Source organism: Schistosoma haematobium, chromosome 7 (assembly GCF_000699445.3).
Source record: "Schistosoma haematobium chromosome 7, whole genome shotgun sequence".
In the NCBI taxonomy this organism is placed as follows: domain Eukaryota; kingdom Metazoa; phylum Platyhelminthes; class Trematoda; order Strigeidida; family Schistosomatidae; genus Schistosoma; species Schistosoma haematobium.
In genome coordinates, this window is record NC_067202.1 from 9,997,723 (window position 1) to 10,024,305 (window position 26,583).

The window sequence follows — 26,583 nt, forward strand, 5'->3', positions numbered from 1 at the left end:
GTGATTAGGAAACAAAGATCTACTAAAAGGAGGATGTTAATATGTTCATAAAAAATCAAGACAAGTTTTCTTTCTAATGTCAAGGTTTTGGTCAATTGCATGCATATACTAAAGATATAACGTAATTTGTATTGACTAGAAACGTTAATGCAAATGAGTAACCTTTTTATAGTGTATTACTACGGTTACACTATAGGCGACAAGTAGGTGTTGAATAGTATTCCTTTCTTCTTTTTTTACTTTATATGCATTCTAAATTCAATATTCTACATAAAGCAACTGACGGCTAATGAATTATCGGTATTAATTAAAATTGTTACTTTTAAATGATATCGTTTTGTTTTATACATTAATAAAATACTTGGTTTTTACATTAAGCTTATTGAACATTCATATTATGAATTTTCTACTAGTGGGTCCTCCATTTTCATGTCAAATGGATTTAATAACGGATATATTACAAAGTTCATGACTCCATCAGTGAATCAATGTAGTTTTCTTTCCTAAATCATGATTGAGGGGACTTATCGTTTCCGTTGAACTCGGGCCTAAATGACTAACTGTCACAGTAAAGAAAGTTACCATTAAGGCATCTGGGATGCCTTTACTAACGGATTCAAACTAGATCAGAGTTTACGCCAGACTGAATCACAAGTGAGGCGAATTGGCAAATCTCAGGCATGATTCTTGTTTCCATGCTTGAACTTCTCCAACCATCAGGGTTGATGAGACTTTCAAGATAAATGAAGTAGTCAACTCATTTAACCCTCTTACTCCCTATGACTAATTTAGGTGCTGACCCATAACTGTCCTGAAGCAACATTATATATTCAGAAGAGGAGAGACGTATCCCAACCACATTTTTATTATTAGTGAAGGCGTACTTTGTTAGTGACTTCACTAAACAAAATTATGCTACATATGTATTTTAAGTAAATAGGTGCATCTTCTGGTAGATCAATTCCTGAAAAGTCAAACGAACAATTTGTTACCCTTAAAAACTGTCTATAACGAAATTTTCAAAAAAAGGAATAAAATAGGAATATTGACCTTTAATCAATAAACTTCAGACAGCAGGATTTTTTCAGCGTTACTATAGGAATCCAAAACTCCAACATGCTAGATGAGTTTACGTTCGTGTGTAAACAAGTATAAAAGTAAACAAAACGGATAAACAACAAACTGACCAGTACTAACAATTTGATTTTTTTAAAAATCGATAAGCATAAACGGAAATTATTAGAGAAAAATTAGCCATTAGTAATGATAATACTAAATACCATTCCAAGAGAAGTAATAATGATGAAAGTATAAAAACAAGTATCCTTAACAAAATTATCACAGGCAATAGAATCGAAGTATGAGTAACATAGTGAGTATTATATATTTTGTATACTAGAGATTACAGGAGAAAGAAATCTAGTTTTTTCTCCCAAGTTTCAATCAACTTAATTTAGGATCAAGAGAAAATAAAAGAAAGCCTTAAAAAAGGCCAAAAGAAACTAATATACTGAATTAGGTAAATTTTTCCTGCATTGTTTAATAAACTGGTGTTCATAAAATAAGATAGCAACAAGAAGTGATAGACATCACTGTTAAGTGATGTTTATTGAGGAAGCACGTTTTCCAAATACTGTTTTGTGTGTTTGTATACATATAGTCTTAGGGGTTATACACATTCACGATGTGTACTTTTTGATATTGTATTATTGGTAGTCAATTGAGTTGTTAACGAACATGCAATAGGTTGACAAGGACTGATTAATGAAGGATTTATTAACATGTCTGGTTGGAATACACTAGCATAAGAACGCTTTAAAAATGTTAAATATGCCTGTAAACTTCGGTTCGTTGCATCAGCTTGATTCAATTGAGCTCTCAAATCATTTAAACGTATTTCAGTACGATTTTCTATTTGTTTTTTTTCGTTCTGAGCTTCACATAATTCTCTTCTTAGTTCTTGAATTAATTCATTATTTGTTGTGCCTGTTATATTTTGATCTTTTGATATGCCTATATTCTGAATACAAGTAGAATGGAATTTAGCAAAACAAGAAACAACTATAACTGAATTAATTTTGAAATCATTCGGAAAATATGCATAAAAACAATGAAACTTGACCTGATTAATAGAAAGTGAGTAATGAGTTAATAGTCAGAAGAGCTCAATATTCAACCATTAAGCCACAGATTGGAACCCGTTCTCCGAGTTTCGTCTGGGAAGCTGGTTAATATCACTTACACTCATACAAGCCATTTGCTTCAAAACCCAGTAAGTACAGTTACCTGTATGTGATAAATGAGTTATATCATTGTTAGTTTGAAGAACTATTGAATAAGTATGAGATAACACAGATTTTTGTATTGTCTACTGTTTAATAATCGGTTTGAATCTAATTATCAATACTTCTCGTCTTTCGGCAATTCTAATAATAATTCCACAGTATCAGAAGTTTTATCTTCTGAAGTATATTTACTGAGTAACTTAATATATGATTGCTTGAGACCCACTGATAGTAGTGGTTCAAAATTTGAATGTACAAATTGTTTATTAACGTCCAGACGGAATATCATATCATCTGGATGGAACATAATGCGATTGTTTATTTTCCTTACTTACTAGCCAGATAAAATTGGTCAATTTAATTCAAAAAATATTTGTTAATAAATTAATAGTTCGTAATTTTTATGTGCTAAAATGCCATTTTTATCTGGTAGTAGCACATTATTTTCTGCTTGGAATTAGTGTAATTCACTGTTTTACTTAGTTAACAAAATACGACCAAATGAGCTACATTTTGGAATTTTATTGCATATTATCAGGATTTTGATTGCGCTTTAGCATTACTAGTCATCACACAATAAATGTAACTTTTAGTCTCAAGCACAAAACCGTATTTATACTTCTTTATAGTCAAATCCATTTTATTATCTTTCCTTTCTTTGTATAACACTGAATTATTCACAGAGAAAATTCGAAAATCATATACAAACCACTTACAGCACTTCCATTCAGTTGACTGTTCTGACCAGAATAATCCTCACGGTCCAAATGCAATTGTTGGTCGCATTCTCCTAATTTCGATGATTGTTTTGTATTGACCGGAGTGCTAGCCACATAATCGCCTTTCTGGGATTCCTTTGATTGTAACGCATCCTCTAGAATACGATTACGGTGTTCTGCTTCAAGCAATCTTTGTTCTACATCATCCAACTGAATCTGACTACGCTCTCTGTCAGATTCTGTTTTCTGTAAAATATTAATATCCCACCAGATAATAAAAAAATACGGGAGCAAGAGACTATAAAGTGACGGCTCGCAGAAGGCGTTGGCATACCCAAATTTTTTTAATTACTGTTACTTATCAACAAACTGTATCTGCGTACACAAGTCACACTATTCATCGGCAAAGTGAGACATTTATCCTCAACCTACTGAAGAGAAACTTTATTCTCAAACTCTACAGCTTAGAAATATGCCGAGTTGTTTTTCTGATTCCATAAAGATACAGACCAATGTAAATAATTCAATCCAAATGTTTAGATTCACAAGAACGAGTCAAACCTGTGTTAGTGTCAAATTACATACGGTATCAGTTAACCATCTGAACCCTAGTGTGGTTGAAGTCCATAACATACCACAATCTGAAGGGCAAGACAGAAAAATAGAAAATAAATGTAGTGAATCTGAGGATAACCAGAAAAAGCTCCATAAACAGACAATTAGTCTGTATATAATTATCAATATTCAGTTGAATTGACACTGAGAAAACACCTTACGCATTTCGTAATGGTTGAACAGAATTCGTTTTAAATATAATTACGGGAATATAAATGTTACACGCATTTACGAAGGTATCTTTCGTGAGACAGCTAACAATAAACTGTCAGCATAACCCAAACTAGAAGAAATGAATATATAGTAATCATGAGATATGGATCCTCAGCATCATCGAGTTTGATTTTGAAGTATATTACATGAAATCTCTCTGCGACCATTTTTCAACAATGTTTAACTGAATCACTTATTAATAGCATTTTGACTTTATGAAATGATGATTCTACTAAGCTATTCTGCTGTTCTTTTACTCTGCCATAATTTAGTCAGCGGTTTATGTGATGAGAATTCTAATCAATGACGTTCGTATAACAATGCAATACTCAATGATTATTATTTGATCACGAAGAAAGAATTAAAAAATTAAACACTAAATGTGACAAAACCAGATTACTTTTAATCGTTCATTCAACGTATGTAGTCGACTAGCCTGCATTGCAGCATCTCCGTGATAATCATTTAGTAAAGCTTCACAAGTGGACAAACTAGTACGCAGATGCTGTAGTTCTTCTTCAGCTGCATGTAAACGTTGTTCGCATTTCGAAGCTACTTCACGTAATCGGAGATTTTCCTTTTTAATAGATAAGAAAATTATTGATAGACTGAAATCCCAATAATGAGATATAAAAATCCCTTTAAGACAGTAGATAGAAAGCCAATACAAGGAATGCTAAAACGTGCAGTGTCTAACACTAGGTCAAGGCCATATAGGTTATCCTAGCTTCCAGACAAACCAGTCTATTCATTTTTCTTCAGTCACATTTTGACCTTGTCAATTATCCTCTTATTAAGTAGACTGTTTTGCATGAGTGTTGTACGTGTATCGTTTACCCTATTCATCACATATCTCACATAGCTTACTTTTTCTGGCTACAAATATTGAGTCACGTCTCATAAAAATGGGAGTTGGCACACCTGCCTTCCCGCTTCTTGTTCTTAATATGTGTCTGAACAAATGAGTGCCTGGAGTAGATTTATCCGACGCAATCTGTATTTAGCTTCTCACAACCGCCGTCACACAAACAACTCTAGTCTAGGTGCTAAATTAAAGTTTTATGCTCATCTTAACAGTATTAAAAATCATTATTCGTGATGTAATTAATGTGAATGTGTTTTTTCTTATTGCAGGACAACAAAGAGTGGATGTGCTAGAAGAATAAGCCCTGCGTAAACTGGCCTTGAAGATGATTAGTGAGACTATATTTTAAATCAGCTTTCCATTTTTGTGATAGAACCGCGGTGTTCTATTTTCGAAATATATGCGTTGTGTTCTTCCTCCTCGGAGATTCACTGACCCTGGTTTGTATTCAGTTGTTTTTAGATCTCCCCTGCTTTCAAATAAACGCCGGTAACGTGTTAAACAGAACATTCATACGTCCATCCAAATCGGAGTTAGGTAAAAAAAAGGGTCACTAATAAACGAACTAAATGAGCAGAGAAATAAACAAACGAGTTGTGGGGTACTAAGGATATATAGAAAAATAAAAAAGGACGATCTCGCATTACCAGGGCTATATTTAAACTATTAATTTCTCGCAACTAAAACAAATAATCAGTGCTTTTATGCATTGGTGTCATTCGTTGACTTGACCAACTTTTATCTTTCATAAAATAATGTCACAAATTCCGATAGAAAAGATCCGTGCTCAATATGTCGGATACTAAATGATGGCATGATTCTAACTGGTTTACGGTTTTTAGTACTCAACGTCTCCTTATGATTCTGATGACGATCACCTTAATAGGAAAAATGTATCTAAATATTGCTAGAATTTCAATTCTATCACCAAGAAATCCTAAAAATCTTAATAAATAATTAACTCGATCAAAATAATACCTAGTTTCCTGATATTTAACCATTTACGTGCTTGCACCAGATAATAAGCCACAGCTGTTATACGGAGGTTGATTTCCTATTTTATTCGGCTGCCTGGACACCACCAGGTAGTGGGGATTTAAACCAGCAACCTATTTAAACGAAAGCTGACTGCGAATACTAGTGAGTCACTGCTTCACAATCGCATGATAATAAAATTAAATATAAGTATTAACACGTCATATAAACTTGTTTTACTCACCTCTCTTAAACTCTTATCACCATTTGCATACATAGATTTATTTGAATCTACTATTCCACCATCATGCATAATGCCTACATCATTTAACTGACGCTCCTTGCTACGACCTCTAGATCTAAGAGCACAGTTTTCCAATTCCGTCTGTGAACACAGGATAAATCATGAAGGGAAATAAGTGTCGGAGCTTAAATGTATGAATATATGCAAGTTTATGGGTTGCAAAAGGTATTCAAACCTACAACTACTGACCACTGAAGAAAGATTGAAATCAAAATAAGTTACGTTCAAACCGGCTGCTTATCACGTTACACTCTATAACACTCATTGAACGTTTTGCCGTCCAATAAAATCAAGTTTGTCTTATATATGCTGAAAAAATAAAACCAGTCACCCATTCCAATTCCTGCTGTAATGTTATGAAGAAAAGCATGAGCAACAAAAACTCAGAGTTTCCTTTAAGACAAATTAAAAAGACAGAATCGGCTAACAGATGATGACCGGTTCGCTAGTTGCCCCCGAATGCCCTGGTACGGCCGAGAGTGGGGAGAGTCCGCTCTCCCTCTCGAAATACTCTCACACGGCCGCTCGTATATAGCCTCTGCCAGGGAAGTCCTACTCATTGCCTTCTCGTGACGGGGGTGTTGTTTACGAAAATGAGGACGAAAAGCGAATACCCGGCGCTTTGACCGGATCACAAACCAATGGTGCACATGGGCTCCAGTATCCTGCGGGAACAAATGGCGTATGAAGCAATCGTTGGTCACCGGCTACCATGGGATTGCATCTCCTTACGATGCTCCACTGCCTTGTGGGTTAGACCTTTAGGTCAAAGGCTCGGGGAGTGGCCCCCTAAGAAAACCACCTGCTTCGGTTTGGGCACCCGGGCAGTATCACAGCCCACACACAAATGATGACCTCTCTATGTCTATGAAAACTACATTTCTCGCTTCGAAAAACAATCAATTGATTCAAATTATCATCATTACTATTATTGTCATTATTAATACTATTATTATTATTATCACTATTATTATTAATACTATTATTATTATTATCACTATTATTATTATTATTATCACTATTATTATTATTATTATTATCACTATTATTATTATTATTATTATTGTTATTATTATTATTATTGTTATTATTATTATTATTATTGTTATTATTATTATTATTATTGTTATTATTATTATTATTATTGTTATTATTGTTATTATTATTATTATTATTATTATTATTATTATTATTATTATTATTATTATTATTATTATTATTATTATTATTATTAACCACATTATTCACCCTCTTTTATACTTATACAGTGGCTCGTCTTTGGCGGAAATTCGACTGTATCTAAACGTTTTCGGGTCACTGTCCGGTTGAAAATTGTATGTTACCACTGAATATGAGTACTGAAGCAGTTTTTCTGAAACCACGTGCACCATTCAAACTGGCTGCCTTCAACGTTCGCATACTTATGCAGGTCGGACAACAGATAGGGCTGGCTATGTCTTTGGAAAGTCTTCATATCGATGTCTGCTGTCTATCCGAGAACCGTATTCAAGACTCTGGTGAAGTACTACAAATTCGCTCTAAATCTGTCACTTCAAAAAGCTTGTTTTACGTGCGTTTATCCGGGGACCCTGTGGCATCTTCGTCTGGTCTTGCTGGCGTTGGTGTCGCACTAAGCGCTAGAGCTGAGGCAGCACTAGTCGATTGAATCCCCAATAACAGTCGGTTATGTGCTGTTAGATTAGAAAGTTCCATCAAAGTGAGAAGAAATCGGCGTGAGAAACGATGTCTTTTCGTCATTCCCGCCTATGCCCCGACAGATTGCAGCCCGGATGCAATCAAGGATGAGTTCTACCACCAGTTATCTCTTCTTCTCCAGAAAGTGCGTTCGACAGATATTGTAGTACTAGCCGGAGACTTGAATGCTCAGGTCGGGCGTCTAGGCACAGAAGAGAGTCGTCTAGGTGGCCGATGGGGACTCGTTGGTCGCAGGTCAGATAACGGGGACCGTCTACTGCAACTCTGCACAGACCACAACCTGTTTCTGGCTAGCACTGACTTTCGGCACAGTCATCGCCGATGTGCCACCTGGCGTCCTCCGTCTGCATCTCAAGCCTGGACTCAGATTGATCACATCGCGATCAGCTACCGCTGGCGTGGTTCTGTACAAGACTGCCGCTCCTTTTGGAGTACCTATCTGGACTCTGACCATGCCTTGGTCTGCGCCAATCTTACCTTACTTTTCAGTGGACAACGAAGTGGCCGCCATCAACGGATTGATATTAGCAAGCTGGTTGCAACTTCTGTTGCAAGTAGGTATCGAACCGAGCTAGCCTCTAGGCTAGCTACCACTCCACCGAAAAGTATAGATGAGCATTGGTTGCAATTGCATGACGCCATGAAAATGGCGGGTACAGTCAGTTGTGGGTTCGCGAAACGTCCAGCTTATAAGCACTGGGTTTCTGCAGGTTCCTTACAACTCATTGAAGCCCGTCGGTCTACTCCGGGTGACCGTGAGTTTGACCACAAACGAAGGTTGTTACGTAGGGAAATCGGGCAAAGCTTGCGTAAGGAACGAGAAGCCTGGTGGTCGAAACGTGCCAATGAGCTGGAAACAGCAGCTGCACCTGGTAACTACCGGAAGCTCTTCCAACTCATCCGAGCCACTGGCAGCAAGAAGTCTGGTGTGAGTGAAACAATCTGCGAGGATGATGGGATGCCAATCACTAACATCCATCGACGTCTTGGACGATGGGCAGAATTCTTCGAAGGGCAGTTCAACTGGCCTGCTGCTCCGGCAACATCGGTCAGAATGTCCTGCCCTCCATGGCCGGTGACGACTGATCCACCAAACGAGGAGGAAGTCCGCAAGGAACTCCAACTCTTGAAGCGTTACAAATCACCTGGCCCAGATGACTTACCTCCGGCTCTTTTTAAAGATGGTGGTGACTTATTGACTAAGGAATTGACGACGTTGTTTACAAAGATTTGGGAACTAGAGAGTGTACCAACGTCATGGAATGAGTCGATAGTTGTCCCTATCTTTAAAAAGGGTTCATGTCGTTCCTGTAACAACTATCGGGGATAAGTCTACTTCCGATTGCGTCCAAGCTATTGGCTTCCGTCATACTTCGTAGGTTGTTCAAAACCCGAGAATGATTGACTCGCGAGGAGCAGGCTGGGTTTCGTTCTGGTCGAGGATGTATTGATCATATCTTCACCCTCCGTCAAATGTTAGAACACCGTCATACTTATCAAAGGCCGACAATCGTAGTGTTTCTTGACATCAGGACTGCCTTCGATTCGTTGGACAGAACTGTTCTCTGGGATTGTCTATTGAAGAAGGGTGTGCCTGAGAAGTTTATTAACATCCTGAAAGCCCTATATAAAAACACCTCAGGCAGAGTGAGGGCATACAACCACTGCTCTCCATTGTTCCATTCGAGCAGTGGGGTTAGGCAGGGTTGCCCAATCTCACCATTCCTCTTCAACTTTGCCATCGATGACATTCTGGAAACAGCTCTGATGAATGTAAGTAATGGTGGTGTGGACCTGTTGCCTGGAGAAAGACTTCTCGACCTTGAGTATGCGGACGATATTGTCTTACTGTACGATAATGCCCAAGGCATGCAATCCGCACTTAATCAGTTGGCAATCAGTGTCCGTAGGTATGGTATGTGCTTTGCACCTTCGAAGTGGAAAGTACTTCTACAAGACTGGCAGGATTCCAATCCTGTACTCACCCTGGGTGGTGAGCAGATAGACGTAGTCGAGAAGTTCGTGTATCTGGGTAGCTGCATAAGTGTTGGTGGGGGTGTGAGTGATGAGATCAATGCACGTATAGTGAAAGCCAGAGCGGCTTATGCCAATCTGGGCCACCTTTGGCGCCTTCGTGATGTTAGTCTGGCTGTAAAAGGTCGGATCTACAACACGTCGGTGAGAGCAGTCTTGCTCTATGCTTGTGAAACCTGGCCTCTCCGAGTTGAGGACGTTAGACGACTCTCTGTGTTCGATCATCGTTGTCTCCGAAGGATGGCTGACATCCAGTGGCAACACCATGTCAGTAATGCAGAGGTTCGACATCGTATGTTCGGGCACAGAGATGATAATTCAATTGGTGTCACCATTTTGAAACACCGACTTCGGTGGCTTGGACATGTTCTCCGAATGTCGTCCCAGAGAATTCCACGTCGTGCATTATTTGCCGACTCTGGGACTGGTTGGAAGAAGCGGAGAGGTGGTCAGTGCATGAAATGGTGTCGTGGCATGAAAGAAAGCTGCAAAGGGCTGGCTTCTGTCGGTCCTTCACGACTCCCTGGTTGGGGTCCGAGAGATGGTGTTACACAGTGGCTAGAGACGTTATCAGATATGGCTCAGAATAGAAGCCAGTGGCGATCCTGCTGTAACCTTCTTTTAGTTTCTTCATAAACAGTGGTTGTGTCTCCTTTACTTGAAAGATTTCTTCCGATTGTACCTTTGCGTTCCCTGATTACTAGCGCATTACCTTACACCAATCTCTTCGTTATTGTTCTCTTTTCTTTTGCGCTCCTTAGCTTTTTCTTCTTTTCTGTTTCTCTTCGAATTCTCATTGTTTTGTGTGGCGCATATATATTGGCGCTCTCTTGTACCAATATTCATGTGTTCAAATAAATAAATAATCGCTAGTTGAATTGTAACAAAGGTATCACACAACAGTAAGTTACGCGTGGCACAAGTCCATGAAGTTACTGACAAGTGGACTGAGCCATGTTGGTAGGTGTAGACTACCTGGTTGGGGACCGAGAGATGATAGCAACCGACAGTTAGAGACCCTGAATGATATGGCTCAAAATCGTTTGCAATGGGGCAGGTGCATCCACTCTTTGTGTTCTCCTAAATTCTAATCTCCTGAATCCTCCTTGTCTCTTTTTTTCTCTTTCCAAATTTATTTCACTGGATTATACTCTCTAAATAACATCTTCAAACCCTAATGTTTCCGATTACTGCTTATACTCTTACCGCCTCTACCACTACGGGATCTGAATTGACAACTGCATCTCTGTGCTAATGTGGTGTGTACGTACGTACGAAGTTCTCCGTTGTTACTGACTGACTGACTGGAGTTTCGCATTTGGAGACTGATATGTCGGAGGACGTGATTGATCAACAAGCGAAGGTGGACACATCAGAATGTAGAATGCATATCGAGACTACACAATATTGTAAATTCGTTCCACTATGTATTCGATTGTATTCTATTATGTATTTCACGCTGTGTAACAGCTTACAATTTGTGTTAATAAACGGCTATTTTAGCTAATAATCTGGTTCTAAATCTCTGTTCGGAATTGTACACCATGTGATTTTATCTGGTTATCTAACTATCTAGCGTGTTATATGATATCGTGATCGAGCATGTCATGTTTGTCAAGTCGTATTGTTTATCATCAAATGTATGGACGCGAAACTGTCTTTTTACCGTTATATCAAGGACATTCGAAAATTTAGTACTTTGTGAAACTTAATAATGAAGCGTATTCACAGTCAAACAAGAAACGTATTTCAAGCTTGCATCGTTCAACACTGATAATCATCTTGTTTACTAGCTGATGAATAATTTCTTTAAAAAACTCAATAGTTGTACATACGCTTACGCTACAGAGGAACTTCACATTTGATTATATAACGATTTAAACGAAACCTAAGTGAAAGACAGCCTATGGATTCTGACCATACGCGTAAGGTAAAATGTTAAGTGAGTTTTAATCATTTTAATGAGCAAATTAGTTTCAAGACCACAAAATCAAATCAATATTTCGAATAATGAAGACTGAAGTGTCGTAAATACAGCGAGGTCCGGAGATCATGGGGTTAGGTCTCTAGTATGCATCGTAAGTACGTCATACTAAAAAGAAACGATTGTTTATTCTTTCCTGGCTTTTGTTGACTTTCTAGTTATCTTCAGAGTAACTTCTTTAAATCGTATCACGATAGATAGACTATTGACACTCTTGGTTTCATACAAAAAATAAAACTTTTATGTTGGGTCCCAGTAAATAATATGTTTATGAACGAACCTAAATATGCAAACAACTCATTTTGCAAAATTCATTATCTCTTACCTGAAAACCAGCTATAATAGACTCTTGAGTAGCAAGCTTGTGAGAAATTTCACGATATGCTTCTTCAGCTTCATCTGCACGACGTTTCTGTGACTTAGCAGCTCGTTTCAATGCTTCTTTTGTTTCTCGCATACGTTCTAAACTGACTTCAGCTGTTTCCAGACGAGCTTGATTCTGTGCTTGCTGTTCTGCTAGACGAGTTTCCAAATTACGTACTTGGACAGACAAACTAAAACAATGACAAAAACAAGTGTGTAACGGCTAAACCGTAAAAAAGGTTTTGTTCGGAAACCAATTAGAATTTGACAATATGATATGATTTATAGGTCTATACATAATTAGAATTTAAAATATTAAGTTGGAACTTGTGGAATCAATCGTGAGATGAAGATTTGTAGCTGAGGTGGATGATTTTGGTGGAGTTTCGTCCTTTGAGCTGGATGGTTTGGTCCTGGAGCTTTCATCGTTATTCTGAACAAACGTCTACCCGAAGTTTGTGCTGAATCAATCTTATTTTTCCCATAGCTCAATAAATTAAACACTAAATTATGATGGTGAAGTCTTAGAGCTCAGTTAAAATTTATTCTCAAACATCATTGTCTTTTCAACTAAGTCGGATGTACTTCATTGAATTTTAACAAATGAGCTCTAATTGTTGAAGTAAATACATGTAATTAAAAATGTGAACGCCCAAAGCTAGATGGTTTTCTTGAATCTATGGTTTGGTTCCCCAACGTCCTTTTGTGAAGATAAGCATCAACGATGTTATGTTACAGCAGGGTTTGAGATCGTATATTTGACATAAAGAAACAATGAAGTGATTACAGTTTAGTAAATGTCCTAATTCGAAAGTCGTAGACAGCACACACGAAGTAATAAAATAGAAACCAGGATCAATCATGAACAGATAATAAAAAAACTAACCGGCTGCATTCTGATTCACGTTGACGTAGTTGACGTTGCAAGTGATTTTTAACAGACTCCATGGATTCATGTACTGTATTGAATTTTAAGCTTTCATTTTGTTGTTCATCCAATTGTTTACGAGCCAGTTCCAAATCAACTTCTAAATAACCGAAAGAGGAAAACGCATTCAATGTAATAATCGTATAAGTAAAGCAAACAATAGAGACCCAGTAAACTACATACACTTCTTACTAAGTTATGAATCGAATTCACATTGCATATGGAGACTAAGTATACTACTAATTTATCCATGATAAAGCAGACAGCATGTATGAAACTCAATATGTGATAATTTGTAGTGTCTAACACTAGGTCAAGGCCATATAGGTTATCCTAGCTTCCAGACAAACCAGTCTATTCATTTTTCTTCAGTCACATTTTGACCTTGTCAATTATCCTCTTATTAAGTAGACTGTTTTGCATGAGTGTTGTACGTGTATCGTTTACCCTATTCATCACATATCTCACATAGCTTACTTTTTCTGGCTACAAATATTGAGTCACGTCTCATAAAAATGGGAGTTGGCACACCTGCCTTCCCGCTTCTTGTTCTTAATATGTGTCTGAACAAATGAGTGCCTGGAGTAGATTTATCCGACGCAATCTGTATTTAGCTTCTCACAACCGCCGTCACACAAACAACTATAGACTAGGTGTATTATACGGAATTATGACATATTCAAATGTTCTTTCCAATCGGATTCAGATCATCAGACCACTAAAAATTCGTGAGAATTAAAGTAAAATTCACTCCAATGCTTTTTAATATGAGTAACTAACTGTCTCACATCTGACATAAGTGACTCAGTGGATGAATGTAACTCATTTACGTATTTGACTTCCAGGCAAACTTTTACGTGACGGCTCTAGCTCCTCGATCTGAAGTAGGTAGTAGAATGTTCAGACGTACAACATACCGGTTGAAAGGAGAACCAGTTAAAACGAATAATCAACTGCTCTACTTAGTGGTTTAACAGAAACGTGTGTACTGAAAGCAATGAAGGTTTAGAGTTTGATTAGGAGTGAAGTTGTGGGTATATACTGCTAGGAATTTACAGATTGGACGAGATATCTATTTAAGTTTCCGTTTTTGGGCAGATAATTTCACTTCATGATTAAAACTATCTTTGAATAGTAAATGTGTTTAAATAATAAGTAACACACGAGACCTACCCATTCGGCCCAGTTTTTCTGTCAAACGTCGAACTTCAGAGGTTAAAGTGGCTTCACGGTTTTGTGTCTGAGCTAAGCGGTTATTTAAAATTTGATCTTGTTGTTGTTGTTGAATACTTGAAGCCCAGCGACATAACTCTCGTCCTGCACACCCAGCGACTTCAGCATGTAATAGTAACTCATCCCTTGGTTGAACAATACGTGACATATCATGTGAGTCAACACGTCTTCCTTCATATGCAACCTACGATGAGGAATACCATAATCGAAGAATTGTTAATCAAATCTAATAAATATAAGAAATGAAACCTTGTAAAAACTAGAATTAATGTATGTTCCTGTGATACTTTTCAGTTGAAATAAGATTTTTCAGGTCCAAAACTAATCTTTGTAGTAAACGTAAATCCATGTAAAAGTTAACAGTATGTAACCGATTTTCTGCAATATAATGAGGAATATAGACCCTAATAATGAACATTTACAACAAAGGACGGAGATTTTACTTCATAAACACGGAAGTGTTTGTGCATCCGAAAACGAAAAACTGGACATAAAGATGTAAAGTTTAGGTTGGCACATTGGTTAGTAATTATATCCTGTTCCGTGAGGTGCTAAAAACAAAACATGTTTAGTACAATTATGTTTACTCACCTACTTAAAAATGATGGTCTTATTATAGTGCAAGGAGAATTTTATAAACTTTTAAGTGATCAGAGTAAGATGAGGATTTGCTTGACGTTTTGGTGAACAAGAGCCCTATTTAACTACAACCAACACCTAAAAGCATTGTAAATTTTACGTTACAGACAGCGTAATGATTATGAAATTTAAGATGTGGTATTTAGTTGTACATAAAGATTCTCCACTCCTGTATATTGATTTTTCCAACCTTACTTTGACTTCAGTATTAATAATCTAAATCTGGTGCTACAATGAGTGCAGTGGAAGAGTTAAACTCAAAGGTCTACACATAAACCAAAAGCATAATTAATTAGCATCTTCACAATGATTTGGTTACTTAAGTCATGTTGGTCGATCAGCTACAACGTAGGACCGGGCAAATATGTGCATCGGTTCAAATTGCCACACCTCATTAGCACAAAAAGATGAACAGCAAATTCACAGTAGTAACTTCAATGGTAGTAATATATAAAAGAAGGATTGCATATAAGGATACTGAAGTCATGTACCCACTCGAAACCGTAAATAAACGTTGAAAGAAAACAGACAGATGTTCATCATTGAATAATAATATTGTTCATCAGTATATGGTTGTGGAGACTGTGGAGCTTTTATTGAAATCATCAACTGATCAATGTTAAACCACCATTGAAAACCTGGGAGCACTAGACGGCCGTTTCGTCCTAGTACGGGACTCCTCAGCAGTGCGCGTACACGATCCCACACGCAGGACCTGGATCCAGGACCCTTGGTACCGCGCGAGCACATAACCTCTAGACCAGTGAGCCGGGATCCAAGTGTTATTGTCTAACCTCATGATCTCAATAAAACACTGACTGTATTAATACTGGCATAGAACTAGACTATCAAAATATACTATTCAACATTCTGGAGGTTCTTAGAGAGAAACACTACACTATGATTCTACGTTACTTGTCACTTTGACTTCATGATTCGAATGTGATGTTTTTCTGTCACTTTTTTTCTACTTAAGAATTTTCCTGCTGTACAATTTTCAAAGCCACAATCTGACTGATGTGTATCCACATAGCATATTTTTTTCTGAAAATAGCACTGTAATGAGCCAATTGTTATTCATTTCTAAACTTATTCAGTCTTAAGTGCGAAGGTTCCATTCTACCTGTATATTTGTAAGCGATGTCATTTCGCAAGGGTGAAACTTTTCCAAAGACATTTAATCTTACCTGTTCTAGACAATCCACTATATTTCTTGCTGATTTCGCAATATGATTAGTCGCAGTATCCAAGTCTTTAATCCATTCATCTAAAACCACATTTGTCAACAATGATCCATCATTTAGTCTGCCTTCAAAATCCTTGTTCTTTCCTGCGATATAGGTAGGCTTAATTGTTTCCTTATGCTTCACAGAACTATATGGTTGCTCTTGCATCGAAATATTATCATGGGGACTAAATTGTTTAGAATACTGATCCTGTGGCTCTTTGTCAGATTCCATACCATTTAACTGTATAAAATCCTGAACGTAAACAATAAAATATGAATGAGAAAAAAATATATATTTACTTATCCGTATATTTGATATAGAATTAGGAACTTGAACAAAACTACTTTTAGAACATAACTGATATTATTTTGAAAAAAAGGAACCACAAGTAGTAAGCATACAGAACCACGGCCTACCTTAGCTCGCAATGTTTGGAGGCGTAGGAGTAGGTTAGAAAAAAACTAGGAGAGGAAAAACCAAACGTGGAACCAGTCCATTAATCCATCGGATGTCGAACCGAATCATATTGGTATGTTCCAGCCGGTTAGTATCCGCGCGATTATCGGAACCAATCGCTAGAGATTTTGGGTTACCTGACTCAATCAGTCACAAAAGTGCAGATGTATCGACCTTTCGTCTTCTCTCAGATCCTGAGTATTAAAGTTGTCATACTTTTTATTCCTTAAATCTATTCTTCCTTCTGGAATCATGTCTATGCCTAATAATTTTTGTTTCTACTTGCGTTTACTATTTTTGCTACTCTGGTATTTGACTTGATAATTTGGTCTTGATGTGGTGTGGGAACTAAGATCGATGAACATTGTGCCATTTTCTAAGTTACGTAAGGCTGAGTGACTGAAAATTAAACCCTTGGAAACTCAGGTGCATTACCCAGCAGTGCGTTCTCAGGTCAAACACATTTTATTTTCCACTCTCTATCTGTCAACAATAATTATAAGATATTCAAGACTATTAGAGAACATATCTATTTGATATTTCAACCAATAATCCTGATTAATAAAGCTTTCATCCAAACCACTCAAGTACTCAAAATTATCAACCTCAAAAACAGGGGGTTTTGAAGCACGTAACAGATATGACAGAGTTTATTGATGCAATATGTGTTATGTCCGAGTGGAGATTAAATTACAGGTAACTCCCGAGGACTATTAATGGACTAATATTCTATAAATATTCTTATTGTATAATTATTCAACAATTACATTACATATATTTATATTCCTCTTATTATAAGCTTTATTTTGACCTATAACTTATTATTGTACGATTTACGGTTCTTAAGTTATGTTCAGCTTATTAACTACTGCCTCCCACATCCACAGCCACTTTTTGGGCTTATTTGTGTACAAATATTATTTCCTATTTTATGGTACGTTGAGGTCTGTGTGATGGATATATAAACGAAGTATGCCTGAAATAAACGATCTGCTCTGATTCTGGTCTGATCTGCTCTGATTCGGAAGCTGGTATCTTGTTCTGGACTCAAGTGGAAGGGCTCGTAGGACAGGACCAATAAGGACACTAAACTGCCCACACCGGTTGAACGTCATTGGTTGGCCTAGTGCGAAGATTCGTATAAGTCGTATTCGGATTGGTAGATAAGTCGTGTGATCGAAAAGTCAGACATCCAAGGTCATAACAATTGGCGACAGGGATTTTGGCAAAAACAAAATAATTGGGAGACGCAAGGTCATAACAATTGGCGACGGGGATTTTGGCAACAAAGAAATAATAATAATACAAGTGGTGACTCAGATTTTGGAAATAAATTAGCTGTATAATTGCCGGTGATTTTTGGAGCTAATATTATTGGCAAAAAAAAAATGTCGATTTCTTTCGAACAGTTGCGGTTAATATTACAGCACCAGCAGAAGATGTTTGCCTTGCAACAAGAGCTATTTATAACAGTTTTGGGCAGACTTTGCATTCAAGCAGAAAATAAGAAATCTATATATCATGCAGATAATGGTGCAGTAATGGACATTTCAGAAGCATATCCTGTGCAGGATTCAAATCCCTCTATACCAGAAGGAAAACGTAATATTGGTAACGTGTCCAGCTCAGAGCAAGAAAATATTGTGTTAAATGCACATGAAGTTGTGACAATACCAGATGATCAGAAGCCAGATCCTGTAGATGATGCCCAGAGTCCAGAATCAAATGAAACACTACTGGTACTGTCTAGCTGCGAAAATAAACGTCAGCTCGAACAAAATTGTGGTCCACGTGCTATTAGTCGAAAAAGCTATGGTGACTCGTATTCAGAAAATAACTGGAGCAACACGATGAACCAAATTGTACCAGATGTTACTCAAAATCACCGGAAGACAGAATTTTATATTGAGTCAACCTATCCCATTTCTAATGACAGTGTGTCAGATATTGATTCTCAGAATAATGCATATGATTTTGATGAAACTTCTTATAACAATGAGGGAAATATGTCAGCTGAGTCGAATGATGGCCAAAAATCTAATTTAATTCTGTTAGACGTTGACTTTCTTAATGACTCGTTATCTGCTAACGAGATTCATAATGAATTTGAAAATAATGAACTCAGATCAAAGGCCGTTCATCATCATCTAGTCATTTTTAGTGGCTTCTCCAGTCAATACGAGAAACATGGTTTAAATAAAGTCCTACTAGTTGTATTTTGGAGCCATAAGGACCCAACATTATTTCGAGGAGGAGGAGAATGTTGAGGAATTTAAAGTCACATATGATTCTTTTTTAAATCAGAATCTAAAGTTGGGTTTTTCAAAAAAAAAAGGGGAGGTGTTATGTCCGAGTGGAGATTAAATTACAGGTAACTCCCGAGGACTATTAATGGACTAATATTCTATAAATATTCTTATTGTATAATTATTCAACAATTACATTACATATATTTATATTCCTCTTATTATAAGCTTTATTTTGACCTATAACTTATTATTGTACGATTTACGGTTCTTAAGTTATGTTCAGCTTATTAACTACTGCCTCCCACATCCACAGCCACTTTTTGGGCTTATTTGTGTACAAATATTATTTCCTATTTTATGGTACGTTGAGGTCTGTGTGATGGATATATAAACGAAGTATGCCTGAAATAAACGATCTGCTCTGATTCTGGTCTGATCTGCTCTGATTCGGAAGCTGGTATCTTGTTCTGGACTCAAGTGGAAGGGCTCGTAGGACAGGACCAATAAGGACACTAAACTGCCCACACCGGTTGAACGTCATTGGTTGGCCTAGTGCGAAGATTCGTATAAGTCGTATTCGGATTGGTAGATAAGTCGTGTGATCGAAAAGTCAGACATCCAAGGTCATAACAATTGGCGACAGGGATTTTGGCAAAAACAAAATAATTGGGAGACGCAAGGTCATAACAATTGGCGACGGGGATTTTGGCAACAAAGAAATAATAATAATACAAGTGGTGACTCAGATTTTGGAAATAAATTAGCTGTATAATTGCCGGTGATTTTTGGAGCTAATATTATTGGCAAAAAAAAAAAAATGTCGATTTCTTTCGAACAGTTGCGGTTAATATTACAGCACCAGCAGAAGATGTTTGCCTTGCAACAAGAGCTATTTATAACAGTTTTGGGCAGACTTTGCATTCAAGCAGAAAATAAGAAATCTATATATCATGCAGATAATGGTGCAGTAATGGACATTTCAGAAGCATATCCTGTGCAGGATTCAAATCCCTCTATACCAGAAGGAAAACGTAATATTGGTAACGTGTCCAGCTCAGAGCAAGAAAATATTGTGTTAAATGCACATGAAGTTGTGACAATACCAGATGATCAGAAGCCAGATCCTGTAGATGATGCCCAGAGTCCAGAATCAAATGAAACACTACTGGTACTGTCTAGCTGCGAAAATAAACGTCAGCTCGAACAAAATTGTGGTCCACGTGCTATTAGTCGAAAAAGCTATGGTGACTCGTATTCAGAAAATAACTGGAGCAACACGATGAACCAAATTGTACCAGATGTTACTCAAAATCACCGGAAGACAGAATTTTATATTGAGTCAACCTATCCCATTTCTAATGACAGTGTGTCAGATATTGATTCTCAGAATAATGCATATGATTTTGATGAAACTTCTTATAACAATGAGGGAAATATGTCAGCTGAGTCGAATGATGGCCAAAAATCTAATTTAATTCTGTTAGACGTTGACTTTCTTAATGACTCGTTATCTGCTAACGAGATTCATAATGAATTTGAAAATAATGAACTCAGATCAAAGGCCGTTCATCATCATCTAGTCATTTTTAGTGGCTTCTCCAGTCAATACGAGAAACATGGTTTAAATAAAGTCCTACTAGTTGTATTTTGGAGCCATAAGGACCCAACATTATTTCGAGGAGGAGGAGAATGTTGAGGAATTTAAAGTCACATATGATTCTTTTTTTTAAATCAGAATCTAAAGTTGGGTTTTTCAAAAAAAAAAAGGGGAGGTGTTATGTCCGAGTGGAGATTAAATTACAGGTAACTCCCGAGGACTATTAATGGACTAATATTCTATAAATATTCTTATTGTATAATTATTCAACAATTACATTACATATATTTATATTCCTCTTATTATAAGCTTTATTTTGACCTATAACTTATTATTGTACGATTTACGGTTCTTAAGTTATGTTCAGCTTATTAACTACTGCCTCCCACATCCACAGCCACTTTTTGGGCTTATTTGTGTACAAATATTATTTCCTATTTTATGGTACGTTGAGGTCTGTGTGATGGATATATAAACGAAGTATGCCTGAAATAAACGATCTGCTCTGATTCTGGTCTGATCTGCTCTGATTCGGAAGCTGGTATCTTGTTCTGGACTCAAGTGGAAGGGCTCGTAGGACAGGACCAATAAGGACACTAAACTGCCCACACCGGTTGAACGTCATTGGTTGGCCTAGTGCGAAGATTCGTATAAGTCGTATTCGGATTGGTAGATAAGTCGTGTGATCGAAAAGTCAGACATCCAAGGTCATAACAATTGGCGACAGGGATTTTGGCAAAAACAAAATAATTGGGAGACGCAAGGTCATAACAATTGGCGACGGGGATTTTGGCAACAAAGAAATAATAATAATACAAGTGGTGACTCAGATTTTGGAAATAAATTAGCTGTATAATTGCCGGTGATTTTTGGAGCTAATATTATTGGCAAAAAAAAAAAATGTCGATTTCTTTCGAACAGTTGCGGTTAATATTACAGCACCAGCAGAAGATGTTTGCCTTGCAACAAGAGCTATTTATAACAGTTTTGGGCAGACTTTGCATTCAAGCAGAAAATAAGAAATCTATATATCATGCAGATAATGGTGCAGTAATGGACATTTCAGAAGCATATCCTGTGCAGGATTCAAATCCCTCTATACCAGAAGGAAAACGTAATATTGGTAACGTGTCCAGCTCAGAGCAAGAAAATATTGTGTTAAATGCACATGAAGTTGTGACAATACCAGATGATCAGAAGCCAGATCCTGTAGATGATGCCCAGAGTCCAGAATCAAATGAAACACTACTGGTACTGTCTAGCTGCGAAAATAAACGTCAGCTCGAACAAAATTGTGGTCCACGTGCTATTAGTCGAAAAAGCTATGGTGACTCGTATTCAGAAAATAACTGGAGCAACACGATGAACCAAATTGTACCAGATGTTACTCAAAATCACCGGAAGACAGAATTTTATATTGAGTCAACCTATCCCATTTCTAATGACAGTGTGTCAGATATTGATTCTCAGAATAATGCATATGATTTTGATGAAACTTCTTATAACAATGAGGGAAATATGTCAGCTGAGTCGAATGATGGCCAAAAATCTAATTTAATTCTGTTAGACGTTGACTTTCTTAATGACTCGTTATCTGCTAACGAGATTCATAATGAATTTGAAAATAATGAACTCAGATCAAAGGCCGTTCATCATCATCTAGTCATTTTTAGTGGCTTCTCCAGTCAATACGAGAAACATGGTTTAAATAAAGTCCTACTAGTTGTATTTTGGAGCCATAAGGACCCAACATTATTTCGAGGAGGAGGAGAATGTTGAGGAATTTAAAGTCACATATGATTCTTTTTTTTAAATCAGAATCTAAAGTTGGGTTTTTCAAAAAAAAAAAAGGGGAGGTGTTATGTCCGAGTGGAGATTAAATTACAGGTAACTCCCGAGGACTATTAATGGACTAATATTCTATAAATATTCTTATTGTATAATTATTCAACAATTACATTACATATATTTATATTCCTCTTATTATAAGCTTTATTTTGACCTATAACTTATTATTGTACGATTTACGGTTCTTAAGTTATGTTCAGCTTATTAACTACTGCCTCCCACATCCACAGCCACTTTTTGGGCTTATTTGTGTACAAATATTATTTCCTATTTTATGGTACGTTGAGGTCTGTGTGATGGATATATAAACGAAGTATGCCTGAAATAAACGATCTGCTCTGATTCTGGTCTGATCTGCTCTGATTCGGAAGCTGGTATCTTGTTCTGGACTCAAGTGGAAGGGCTCGTAGGACAGGACCAATAAGGACACTAAACTGCCCACACCGGTTGAACGTCATTGGTTGGCCTAGTGCGAAGATTCGTATAAGTCGTATTCGGATTGGTAGATAAGTCGTGTGATCGAAAAGTCAGACATCCAAGGTCATAACAATTGGCGACAGGGATTTTGGCAAAAACAAAATAATTGGGAGACGCAAGGTCATAACAATTGGCGACGGGGATTTTGGCAACAAAGAAATAATAATAATACAAGTGGTGACTCAGATTTTGGAAATAAATTAGCTGTATAATTGCCGGTGATTTTTGGAGCTAATATTATTGGCAAAAAAAAAAAAATGTCGATTTCTTTCGAACAGTTGCGGTTAATATTACAGCACCAGCAGAAGATGTTTGCCTTGCAACAAGAGCTATTTATAACAGTTTTGGGCAGACTTTGCATTCAAGCAGAAAATAAGAAATCTATATATCATGCAGATAATGGTGCAGTAATGGACATTTCAGAAGCATATCCTGTGCAGGATTCAAATCCCTCTATACCAGAAGGAAAACGTAATATTGGTAACGTGTCCAGCTCAGAGCAAGAAAATATTGTGTTAAATGCACATGAAGTTGTGACAATACCAGATGATCAGAAGCCAGATCCTGTAGATGATGCCCAGAGTCCAGAATCAAATGAAACACTACTGGTACTGTCTAGCTGCGAAAATAAACGTCAGCTCGAACAAAATTGTGGTCCACGTGCTATTAGTCGAAAAAGCTATGGTGACTCGTATTCAGAAAATAACTGGAGCAACACGATGAACCAAATTGTACCAGATGTTACTCAAAATCACCGGAAGACAGAATTTTATATTGAGTCAACCTATCCCATTTCTAATGACAGTGTGTCAGATATTGATTCTCAGAATAATGCATATGATTTTGATGAAACTTCTTATAACAATGAGGGAAATATGTCAGCTGAGTCGAATGATGGCCAAAAATCTAATTTAATTCTGTTAGACGTTGACTTTCTTAATGACTCGTTATCTGCTAACGAGATTCATAATGAATTTGAAAATAATGAACTCAGATCAAAGGCCGTTCATCATCATCTAGTCATTTTTAGTGGCTTCTCCAGTCAATACGAGAAACATGGTTTAAATAAAGTCCTACTAGTTGTATTTTGGAGCCATAAGGACCCAACATTATTTCGAGGAGGAGGAGAATGTTGAGGAATTTAAAGTCACATATGATTCTTTTTTTAAATCAGAATCTAAAGTTGGGTTTTTCAAAAAAAAAAAGGGGGAGGTGTTATGTCCGAGTGGAGATTAAATTACAGGTAACTCCCGAGGACTATTAATGGACTAATATTCTATAAATATTCTTATTGTATAATTATTCAACAATTACATTACATATATTTATATTCCTCTTATTATAAGCTTTATTTTGACCTATAACTTATTATTGTACGATTTACGGTTCTTAAGTTATGTTCAGCTTATTAACTACTGCCTCCCACATCCACAGCCACTTTTTGGGCTTATTTGTGTACAAATATTATTTCCTATTTTATGGTACGTTGAGGTCTGTGTGATGGATATATAAACGAAGTATGCCTGAAATAAACGATCTGCTCTGATTCTGGTCTGATCTGCTCTGATTCGGAAGCTGGTATCTTGTTCTGGACTCAAGTGGAAGGGCTCGTAGGACAGGACCAATAAGGACACTAAACTGCCCACACCGGTTGAACGTCATTGGTTGGCCTAGTGCGAAGATTCGTATAAGTCGTATTCGGATTGGTAGATAAGTCGTGTGATCGAAAAGTCAGACATCCAAGGTCATAACAATTGGCGACAGGGATTTTGGCAAAAACAAAATAATTGGGAGACGCAAGGTCATAACAATTGGCGACGGGGATTTTGGCAACAAAGAAATAATAATAATACAAGTGGTGACTCAGATTTTGGAAATAAATTAGCTGTATAATTGCCGGTGATTTTTGGAGCTAATATTATTGGCAAAAAAAAAATGTCGATTTCTTTCGAACAGTTGCGGTTAATATTACAGCACCAGCAGAAGATGTTTGCCTTGCAACAAGAGCTATTTATAACAGTTTTGGGCAGACTTTGCATTCAAGCAGAAAATAAGAAATCTATATATCATGCAGATAATGGTGCAGTAATGGACATTTCAGAAGCATATCCTGTGCAGGATTCAAATCCCTCTATACCAGAAGGAAAACGTAATATTGGTAACGTGTCCAGCTCAGAGCAAGAAAATATTGTGTTAAATGCACATGAAGTTGTGACAATACCAGATGATCAGAAGCCAGATCCTGTAGATGATGCCCAGAGTCCAGAATCAAATGAAACACTACTGGTACTGTCTAGCTGCGAAAATAAACGTCAGCTCGAACAAAATTGTGGTCCACGTGCTATTAGTCGAAAAAGCTATGGTGACTCGTATTCAGAAAATAACTGGAGCAACACGATGAACCAAATTGTACCAGATGTTACTCAAAATCACCGGAAGACAGAATTTTATATTGAGTCAACCTATCCCATTTCTAATGACAGTGTGTCAGATATTGATTCTCAGAATAATGCATATGATTTTGATGAAACTTCTTATAACAATGAGGGAAATATGTCAGCTGAGTCGAATGATGGCCAAAAATCTAATTTAATTCTGTTAGACGTTGACTTTCTTAATGACTCGTTATCTGCTAACGAGATTCATAATGAATTTGAAAATAATGAACTCAGATCAAAGGCCGTTCATCATCATCTAGTCATTTTTAGTGGCTTCTCCAGTCAATACGAGAAACATGGTTTAAATAAAGTCCTACTAGTTGTATTTTGGAGCCATAAGGACCCAACATTATTTCGAGGAGGAGGAGAATGTTGAGGAATTTAAAGTCACATATGATTCTTTTTTTAAATCAGAATCTAAAGTTGGGTTTTTCAAAAAAAAAAGGGGGAGGTGTTATGTCCGAGTGGAGATTAAATTACAGGTAACTCCCGAGGACTATTAATGGACTAATATTCTATAAATATTCTTATTGTATAATTATTCAACAATTACATTACATATATTTATATTCCTCTTATTATAAGCTTTATTTTGACCTATAACTTATTATTGTACGATTTACGGTTCTTAAGTTATGTTCAGCTTATTAACTACTGCCTCCCACATCCACAGCCACTTTTTGGGCTTATTTGTGTACAAATATTATTTCCTATTTTATGGTACGTTGAGGTCTGTGTGATGGATATATAAACGAAGTATGCCTGAAATAAACGATCTGCTCTGATTCTGGTCTGATCTGCTCTGATTCGGAAGCTGGTATCTTGTTCTGGACTCAAGTGGAAGGGCTCGTAGGACAGGACCAATAAGGACACTAAACTGCCCACACCGGTTGAACGTCATTGGTTGGCCTAGTGCGAAGATTCGTATAAGTCGTATTCGGATTGGTAGATAAGTCGTGTGATCGAAAAGTCAGACATCCAAGGTCATAACAATTGGCGACAGGGATTTTGGCAAAAACAAAATAATTGGGAGACGCAAGGTCATAACAATTGGCGACGGGGATTTTGGCAACAAAGAAATAATAATAATACAAGTGGTGACTCAGATTTTGGAAATAAATTAGCTGTATAATTGCCGGTGATTTTTGGAGCTAATATTATTGGCAAAAAAAAAAATGTCGATTTCTTTCGAACAGTTGCGGTTAATATTACAGCACCAGCAGAAGATGTTTGCCTTGCAACAAGAGCTATTTATAACAGTTTTGGGCAGACTTTGCATTCAAGCAGAAAATAAGAAATCTATATATCATGCAGATAATGGTGCAGTAATGGACATTTCAGAAGCATATCCTGTGCAGGATTCAAATCCCTCTATACCAGAAGGAAAACGTAATATTGGTAACGTGTCCAGCTCAG

At 37.0% G+C, this 26,583-nt stretch overlaps 1 protein-coding gene across 1 annotated transcript in view; it reads right to left on the reverse strand.

The window, feature by feature from the left end:
* Positions 1–677: 677 nt before the first annotated feature.
* Positions 678–26,583, reverse strand: part of ODF2_1 (outer dense fiber of sperm tails 2) — a gene marked incomplete at its 3' end in the record, with an annotated part of 53,322 nt that continues 27,416 nt past the window's right edge. The window contains exons 3-10 of the mRNA XM_051217954.1: positions 16,061–16,354; positions 14,175–14,418; positions 12,960–13,101; positions 12,036–12,264; positions 5,917–6,057; positions 4,233–4,409; positions 3,002–3,250; positions 678–2,020 (exon numbers count right to left, since the gene is read on the reverse strand). Coding sequence (XP_051064388.1) covers positions 1,670–2,020; positions 3,002–3,250; positions 4,233–4,409; positions 5,917–6,057; positions 12,036–12,264; positions 12,960–13,101; positions 14,175–14,418; positions 16,061–16,354 — 1,827 coding nt within the window. The remainder of the gene's footprint in view (positions 2,021–3,001; positions 3,251–4,232; positions 4,410–5,916; positions 6,058–12,035; positions 12,265–12,959; positions 13,102–14,174; positions 14,419–16,060; positions 16,355–26,583) is intronic.